The sequence below is a fragment of the Miscanthus floridulus genome, chromosome 14, assembly GCF_019320115.1.
Source record: "Miscanthus floridulus cultivar M001 chromosome 14, ASM1932011v1, whole genome shotgun sequence".
Lineage (NCBI taxonomy): Eukaryota > Viridiplantae > Streptophyta > Magnoliopsida > Poales > Poaceae > Miscanthus > Miscanthus floridulus.
This window is the reverse complement of record NC_089593.1, coordinates 60,079,544-60,088,752: the sequence shown is the minus strand read 5'-3', so window position 1 is coordinate 60,088,752 and position 9,209 is coordinate 60,079,544. Positions and strand designations below refer to the sequence as shown.

General features: G+C 51.9%; 1 protein-coding gene across 1 annotated transcript; it reads left to right on the top strand.

Moving 5' to 3' along the window:
* The first annotated feature begins 2,824 nt into the window (after positions 1-2,824).
* LOC136504686 (universal stress protein PHOS34-like) lies at positions 2,825-4,794 on the top strand. The gene is made up of 4 exons (XM_066499657.1): positions 2,825-3,185; positions 3,307-3,395; positions 3,585-3,706; positions 4,446-4,794. Exons 1-4 carry the CDS (start codon positions 2,957-2,959, stop codon positions 4,534-4,536), a joined length of 531 nt encoding a protein of 176 aa, XP_066355754.1. The 5' UTR covers positions 2,825-2,956; the 3' UTR covers positions 4,537-4,794.
* The last annotated feature ends 4,415 nt before the right edge of the window (positions 4,795-9,209 follow it).

Here is a 9,209-nt window from a genome sequence, read left to right as displayed (position 1 = left end):
CGGGACGCCTGCCGGCTCCGGCGCGCCTGCACCCTCGCCTGCTTCCCCTCCACCTTGTGGCTCAGGGCCGATAGCCTCTTGGCCAGGTCCTGCTTCGCCTGGGCTTGCCTGTGCCTGAACAATTCAGTAAAATACTCAGTGAGAATTGCTAAATACACCACCATCCAAGAATTCGAACCAATGCAGTTAATTAACAGAGAATGTTCAGAGATTGATTGAAAGAAGGAAACTCGAAAAAGTTCAGAAACTGAATGTATGAATGAATGGAACTGACCTCGGCCTGCCTCAGCTTGGCTTCGATTTTGGATTTCTGCAAGCTTTCCCATTCCTGTATCTTCACCTCCTTCCTCTGGTATCCGAGGGCATGGATGCATCATGCACATGATAAGGAATTAGAAGTCACTCAATTTATGGTTTCTGCAGCTGATAAGCCGGCTGAAGTTGATTTGTTGTGAGAGAAAAACACTGTTTCGTGGCTGATAAGTTCAAGCGAATATGGAGTTAATTGTATGTTTATGATCAGAACAATTCCTGGAGATTTCTTTACCAACTGGATTTAAAGTGTTTTCGATGAAAATTCTTGTCAGGGAGCATTTTAATTTTATTTGTTTCCACCTTGATGCGAGTTTACACTTGTTGGACTCTTCCCACAGGGTGGCGCGAGCTTCAAACGCCTTCCTCTTGATCTCCTCGCCGATGGCTCCGACGCCCTTCTCCGGCGATGCAGCAGTGAGGAGGTTCTCCTTCTTGCTGGCCCACGACGTGATGTTCATCTTGCCGAGCTGCAGGCCAAGCGCGGTGATCTCCCGCTGCGCCTTGAGCCAGAGCTCCCGCTCCGACGCGAAGGAGGAGGAGGAGGCCGAGGACGCGCTGCTGCCACAACAACAACAAGCAAAAGCAGAGCCAGAACAATCGTGACAAGTTCGACAAGATCATGAATAGTCCTTGTCAAAATCACATGGGTAGTACTGCGTGTCTTAAAAATATCTCACAAAACCTTAAAACAAAGTATATTATACTCACCGTATAAATATGTGTGGCTTTAGATCTATTCCACGTAGACATATACCGTAGAATAAAGTATCCACTTGAGTGTCTGTGGTAAGATTGACCATCAACAATATATAGAAATAGTTAAATCATAGGTATTATTATTCCAAGCAACGGTGACTTTGAATTAGTTACCCATCTATGTCATCTGCAATGTTTTTTTTTCACAGATGAATTTCCATTTGAAGATATCCTCGTTCCATCTAGGAATATGTATATTTGTTGCGGTCATGTACTGCAAGTTAAATCTAAAAGTTTGCCTGGCAGTTTAGGGTAACCGAGGCGGTTTTCTTATGCCGACCGCCTTGGTTAATCGACCGAGACCGTAAAAGCCAGATTAACCATGACTTTTGGATGGAAGCGGACGGTTTGCCCGACTCATTTAAGATTTTCTGTAGTAGCACGTGTGTCTTGTGTTAGAGGATGCTATAGCTCTAACACTAGACATAACATAGTTGCAGCACTCCGATGATTAGAAGGAACTCCTCTCATCCACGCTGGCCTGTTGTCCTCTAGAGGTTGCAGTGACGCACTACTGCTTTGTGTCTCACGAGTGTCCTTCAATTTCATTTGAGAATTGGTTGCTGAGTTGATTTCCTTGTTTCAAATTCTGAGTTTTAAGTGATGTTTACCGTCTAAATTTGGTTGTCTAGTATGGTGAGATCTTGTTGCCTAGCCTAGGGTTCCCCTCCAAAATGTCAAATTTTTCAAGATTTCCTGTAACATCGAATCTTTGGACGCATGCATGAAGCATTAAATATAAATAAAAAATAAAACTAATTACACAGTTTAGACGAAATCCACGAGACGAATCTTTTAAGCCTAATTAGACTATGATTGGACACTAATTGCCAAATAACAACGAAAATGCTACAGTATCGTTTTGCCAAAATTTTCGGCAAATAAAACTGGGCCCCAGACAGCTTTCGTAGGGCTGCAACCAAACAGTCCTAAATGCTATGCTACAGAGAAAGAAAACAATAGTCATTGAGAACCAAGGCCCAGTTGCATGTGCTGTAGCAAATACAGGCCACGACGGTCCAACAAGAGTTGGGGGGAGACGGGCTACAGGCGCACCACGTTACGGCCCGGCCGTGAGTTGGCAGTATTATTATTTAATTAATTAATTTGTCCTTCCGAAATCCGATCGCAGTCAGCTTTGCTGGCTGAGGAGTCGGCGTCCCGTAGCGCACTTGTAATCATCTCTCGACGATTTTTGCCTGCGGTTGAGTAGAAAACGGGCCGGATAGTTGTGAGCCAATCATCATCGCCACGCGGAGGAACTGTGTGCCTATCTCGATCGGATAGGAATAGGGATGAGTTCCGGTTCAGCGGCCGCTGGAGGCGTCATCTCGTGCGTGCGTCGTCGGGTCGCAGTCAGCATGAGTCTCTCGGTCTGGCCTCTCTTCCCGACCCGTACGTCGTCGACGGGGAAGCTCTATCGTGCCGTTGCGTGCATATGTATTAGGCAGGCAGCACCGGAAAGCGACTGAGACTGACCATGAGCAAAACACCTTGGCAACGGTGAGGTGAAACAAGGAGACATCTGATGTGACCGCCAGAAGCGAAACAGAAACAGACGCGGGGGGGCAGGAGGAACCACGGGCTCACTGCCGGTGCCGGCGCCGGCCGCGGAATTCCACTTCCTCTGCATTATTAGAATGCAGGGCCCGCCCCTGGTCCCCACCTGCCAGAGGCCGCGCGGTGCGTGCTCTGCTAACCGGTGCGCTGCCTGCCACTGCCAAGTAGACAAGTAGCAGTGCTATCCCGTGTCTTCTAGGCTGGCGTGGTGATTGTGCTGTACAGGGAAGGAACCCACCCAGGAAAGCGAGCGAGCGAGCGAGCTGTCCAAGTCCAACCTTGGGAGAGGGGGATCCATCGATCCACAGGAGAGGAGCCAGTAGCCATGGCGGAGGAAGCAGCGTCTGCGCCTGCAGCGGACGCGGGGACGGAAGCGCCGCCGCCGGGGAAGATGACGATGGTGGCCGGGGTCGACGACAGCGACCACAGCTTCTACGCGCTGCAGTGGGCGCTGCAGCACTTCTTCCCGCCGGCGCCCCAGCCGCAGCAGTACCGCCTCGTCGTCGTCACCGCCAAGCCATCCGCCGCCTCCGCCGTCGGCCTCGCCGGCCCAGGTACGGATCTCCATCCGTCCAATCCATCATCCATGTGCGGATTTTTATTCGGCGCTACACACACTAGATGTGGCTTCCGACCCCTCTGATTCGCTGTATTGTAATGGATCGGTTCATTCAGGCGCCGCCGACGTGCTGCCGTACGTGGAGGCGGACCTCAAGAAAACCGCCCTGCGCGTCATCGACAAAGCCAAAGCCCTCTGCGCACAGGTACCAGTACATCCAATCCCTACTACCTACCTGCAGTGACCCGTTTATGCAAATTATGCTCGTGATGATAATACTTAGCACGAATTGAAGCGAAATTAAAAGAAAAAAAATAAAAAGCAGCAGGAGATCAGCTTGTTTTTGTCCCCCAACCTCTTTGCTAATATATTCCACGTTCTTGGTACGGTGCAGGTCAGCGACGCTGTGTTTGAGGCGGTGGAGGGGGACGCTAGGAACGTCCTCTGCGAGGCCGTCGAGAGGCACCACGCCGAGATGCTCGTCGTCGGCAGCCATGGCTACGGAGCCATCAAAAGGTCTTTCCCATCTCAGTATCTCACTATCCTCTTCTCCCCTGTTTCCCAACTACAGAGTTGTTGCCATCTTGACCTGTCACTGGTTGCAACTTCCAAGGACTACCACTAACGAAAAGCTAATTTATAAGAAGATGATGAATGAAAACCATAATTGACATGCTCATCTCCTGGAAATTGCCTTCACATCGGTGGAGTTCTTTTCATGTGCTACAGTAATATCTTTCTTGTATTTTCCTTTTCACATGGTTCGTGGCTTTGCATCTATGCGGCGAAACAGAATACCAGTAATCATATTTCATATCTGCACTTGTTGGCAACATATAGAATACCAAAACTTTATGTTCCATGACTAATGAAGTAGGCTAAACAAGAATTATTTTGTGTGTACGATTTCGCATAAACCGACAATGGATCGAAGCACAGCCTGCTCCTTGAACTGTGATTAATCTACAACTTAGTACCTCACAAATACCTCCAATTACTGAGAACAAAAGGAATAACTATATTTTGAAGGATCCATACACTCGTTTGGACCTGTCTTCTATACATATCCTTTTCACTTTGTGTCTGCGTTCTAGGGAACAATTTACAACAATGGCCATTGCTTTACATTTCAACTCTAGTGCATCCCTTTCCTCGTCTGCTTCAAGTGTCTTTGTTTCGCAAGATCTACTTCAAGTGTCTTATTACTGTTCTCAGTTCAGTTTCGTATTATTGACTGTCCTCAATCTCCCCTCAGGGCTGTTCTTGGAAGTGTGAGCGACTACTGCGCTCATCACGCGCACTGCACCGTGATGATAGTAAAGAAGCCCAAGCAGCACAAGCACTGATGAATGCTCCAGTTTGACAAATCACTACGTATACTGCAAACAATATGTACTGCCAATGCAAGTTGTGTATGCGTCCGTTTGTGAATAATTGGATCATCAACCATCACACCTTCGGTTGCTTCTACAAGTAGTATCCGATGCAATCCTTCGACCTGGGGATTGAGAATTACAAATAATTGATTGTTCTCCAAACCTCAAAACAATGTATTAATTAATACGTTGAGGTATATGTGATTGCAACTTCTTTTCTGTGAGCCATGTGGGAGTGTATGTACATTTTAGGCGGAGCAAATGGTATATCTACAATCAGATGATAGGGTGATGCACGTGATGAATTCATCAGTCTAATACATGCTCCAAACTTGATTACACAGCGATGCCATGGTCCATGGACATGTTTGTTCTTGTGTTGAAGTTTGAACAGCACTTTTCCGAAGTATTGACGTCCATGGACTGTTTTTGTGTACAGATAAGTTGGTGAAATTCTTACGGGCGAAACTAGTGCCGGACGTCCGGACGCGGCGTCTGTCCTAACGCGGCTCCAGGCTCCAGCACCTGCACCCGACGCAGCGCCCACGCCTGATGCAGCACCCAGGCCCGCGCCCATCCCTGCTCCGGACGCGGCGTCTGTTCGGACGGAGCTCCCGTGCTGGCACCTGACTAAGCTCCCTCGCACGTGCCCGTCTGAGCCCAAAGTAGTCCGCGAATGGCGATGGCTTAGGCGAGCATGCGGTTGATTTAGCCATTTAGGAGCAGCGCGATGAGGACCCACAGCAGAGCCGCGTACGACAGCGCACACGTGACCCTGCGCGTCCGCGATCCATCTTCGTTGATCGCCAGCAGGCGCAAGCCCATGCATCCAGCCACCCACGGCTCTTGTCGGACAGCCTACAGCTAATGCTGAAACTTTGTCGGAGTTCATCCAGTCACTCAGGCTGCCACTCCAGGAACCACTCATCACTTCTGCTCCGCGCCTGCGCGTCTCGCGTCGCAATGACTGCGATCTGGTGCCAAGGCGCAGTGACCGGCTCGCTGCGAAATCAGCATTCGGTGACCCCAAGCCTGAGAATCAGGCCAATCGAGTTCTCGTGAACAAGTGGAAGCGTCGACCTGACTCTCCAACTTGGCGCGAGTTGTCATCCAGGTCCCTATACTCTTAAAGTATTATTTCTGGGTCCATAAATTTGGTTTCGGGTGTCATCGGGTCGTAACTTGCTCGGTAAGCTGATGTGGCACCGACATATGGGGCCCACTTGTCAGGTCCTCCTCTCCTCCCGTTTCATCTCTGGCACCTGAACGCCACAGCTGCAAGTGCGTCGCACCCACACGGCAATGCCGCGTCTTCTCCGACGCAGCACCCACATGCAGGCCAGGTCCGGAGCGGAGGACCTGTGCACGGGGAGGACGTCGAGCGTGCGGGGAAGACGGCTCTACCGCCGGGGTCGCGGGGAGGACGTCAAGCGCGCGGGTAGGATGGTGCTTCCGCCGGGGTCGCGGGGAGGACGGCGCTACCGCCGGGGTCGGGGCCCTAGACGTGCTGGTGCACGCGGGCCTCCCGGCGCGAGCCCCTGTGCGGCGGCCGCGTGCCTCCTCCAGTCCATGGTGGCGAGGGCTCCTCGACGCTCAGCTCCTCTCGCTGCTGCGGCGGCCTCTCCGTCTCCGTCCCTGGCATCGGTCGCGCTTGTAGCTACAATGAGCCTCGGACGTCTACGCCGACAAGCCGCCAGACACTATCGGAAACGTCAACTTTGCCGAGTGGGCAGTTTTTTTTTTTCCCGAGTGATGTACTAAAAACATTCGGCAAAAAAAAAAACACTCGGCAAAGAGGAGGTTTGCCGAGTGTTAAAAAAACACTCGACAAAGAGAGGGTTTGCCGAGTGTTTTCTTTTTTGCACTTGGCAAAGAAGTAAAATATTTTTTCTGGGAAAGAAACAGAAGAAAAAAATGAAAAAAACTTTGCCGAGTGCCCAGATCTAGGACACTCAGCAAAGAAGTAAAAATTTTTTTTCTAAGAATGAAGGAGAAGAAAAAAATATTTTTTTTTTGCCGAGTGTCCAGATCTAGGACACTCGGCAAAGAAGTAAAATCATTTGTCTAGGAAAAAAAAGAAGAAAAAAAATGAAAAAAAACTTTGCCGAGTGTCCAGATCCAGGACACTCGTCAAAGAAGTAATTTTTTTTCTCGGCCGCACCGCCCCACCTCCCTACTCCTTTTTCCCGCACCCGCACCTCCCTCCTCCACACTCCCTCCTCCATCCTCCTCCGCACCGCACCTCCCTCCTCCTTCCTTGTAACACCTCAGTGTTACATTGTACTGTTTTGTTAAAACACTGCATGAGCATCATACTTGTTTATACTTGTGTGTAAATTGGAGTATAGATCAATATACGTCACTTGACACGTTTATCTGAAACAAGGAACAAATGTTACATTTCATGTCGTTTAATATTGTTTAGTATTTTGAGCGAATTTTTATCGAGTGAAAATGCTATAGAACGTTTATGCGAACTTTGATAGAGTTGGTAGTACGTACTTTGTAGGCGACGGTGATATATGTGCGGGCGAGGTTCGTTAGCTAGCATACCCAGTAGGTCTAAATTGGAATTCGACGAGTAACCGTTCGAAGTTAAGTCTTTTCGTGTAAGTTTATAAAGGGGTCGACGATCTTTTCGCGTAAGTTTATAAAGGGGTCGACAAAGCCACTTTTGGCAATTGTTGTAGAACGTTCGGCTTAGGAAGTGGCATTATGTCATGACTCCGATCGATAGCCCTACGTACCCTCTTGCGCATCGAACAACTGGTTTGGCGTTCGGGGTATCGGGTTTGAGTTTTTGGGCTGCTTTAAAAAGCGTGCACGGCACATGCTTTAGCTCCGGGCGCGGTCACCACCCCCCTGCTGGCCTGGCACCGTTGCTGGCTTGCCAGCGTTCGCTGTCGCGCCGGCTACGTCCCACTGCCGTGCCTGTGCGTGTATGCACGCGCATGGCCCTTGCACTGCGAGCCAAGGCCGCCTGCCACGCGCGCTGGCCACGACCAGTGCCGCTGCTCGCCTTGGCGCTGCTGCTGGCTCGCCCAGAGCGCACGCCGAAGGGTCCTCACTGCCGCCGTGAAGGCACATCACGCGCAGGGTCCTAGCGCTGCTGCCTACTGCCACTCGCTGGCGCGCGGGTCGCATCGTCGTGGCTGACGCGCTGCGTCCGGGTCGCCGACCGTGTCCTGCCCTGCCCTGCTCTGGCCGGAGGCGCACCGGGTCTAGCGCTACACGCCACCAGTCACCACGCCCGACACTACTCCCGTTGACTCACCATGGCTGCTCGCCCATGAGACGACCGCCTGCTCCACCATCACCTCGACGTCACGTTGCGCTGTGTTTCTCTTGTCCGGCACTGTCCGTTGTGGCGTCGTACCGAGTTTCGTCGACGTGCGGGTTAGGCCATGTGGACAGCTGCCTAGAGCACGTCTCGATATTCCCCTTAGTTGTGCGTGCTTGTATTTTGCATTGACGTCCACAGCCGGGCCAAACCAAGCCATGCCAAAGCTCCCCTGTCTTCGCCATCGCCATGGTCGGCGGGACCCCTTCCTTCAATTTGCCGTGACCGCAGCACTATACTCCAATTCATCGTACTCTGGGCTCCGCTTGGTAGCTGGTCACCCAACCTACCTCACCGCGCTGCAGGTACCGCTGCACGGTGCCTCAATTCCTAATCGCCGCTCCACCCGGTCCTTAAGATCGGACGGGTGCACGCCATGGGCAAGCCGCCTACTCATAGCACCCAGTGGCGATTCATTGCTTCACCAGCCTAGTCTTACCCTCCTGAGCGCCCCGCGCACCTCAGTCGTAGCTTTATAGCAGCCCCGCCTTCCCCGATGTGGACGTGCCACTGCCGTGCACCGCCGCATCGTTGGTGCGCACGCGGCCGGCTCGGCTCAGGCCTTCTCCGGCCGAACCGACATCTCAATGGTCTTTGTGGGTAGTTCCTTGAGCTCGCTAGCTAATTTGTTTGCTCCGTTTTCGCTGTGGCTCACGGGAACGCACCCGCCGTCGTAGGGAAAGAACCACCACTGAGGAGGGAGCTTGGGACAACGCCCCTGTTCGCCGTATCGCCTCCCGTCGCTGTGCGTTGTCATCAAGGTAACCATCGATCCCTTAGATAGGACATGGAGGGTCGGGTGACGCCGGCGCGGCCGCCCGGTGCCCGCGCCGTCGGGCCAGTGCACGCACGGGTGCCGAGGGACGTCGCCGCGGTGAAGAAGAAGAAAGGGAGGGCGTAGCTGTAAAACCGTAGACTAGTGGAATAGTGTCTTAGAGCTCGCAGTAAATACAGAGTAGTTCGGGGGCATTTTTGCATGTTTGTCGTTGCGCGCGGGTCTCTCTCGTCGTGGGCCGTTGGCCGGCTGGGCCGCGCCCCCGCATGGGCCGCGCTTCGCTGGCGCGCGTGCCATGCCGTTGTGGGCCGAGCCACGCGAGCTGGGCCGCGAGTCTGAATTCGGTTTCTTTATTTTCTAGTAAAATAGAAATGCTTATTGATGAGGACATCACTCCTTCGGATGTACCAGCTGATCCTCCAACCGTCATGCAAGGTCCAATGACCCGGGCTCGAATGCGTCAACTTAATTTACAGGTGAGCTCGTTCTTAAGCGATCCTTTTCATACTTTTGAGAATAGACTACTAC

Excerpts from the sequence above, each read along its gene's own strand:
- LOC136504686 (XM_066499657.1), top strand. The coding sequence starts at position 2,957 with ATGGCGGAGGAAGCAGCGTCTGCGCCTGCAGCGGACGCGGGGACGGAA. Across the intron at positions 3,396-3,584 it reads CCAAAGCCCTCTGCGCACAG|GTCAGCGACGCTGTGTTTGA; the intron begins GTACCAGTACAT and ends GGTACGGTGCAG. Across the intron at positions 3,707-4,445 it reads GGCTACGGAGCCATCAAAAG|GGCTGTTCTTGGAAGTGTGA; the intron begins GTCTTTCCCATC and ends ATCTCCCCTCAG.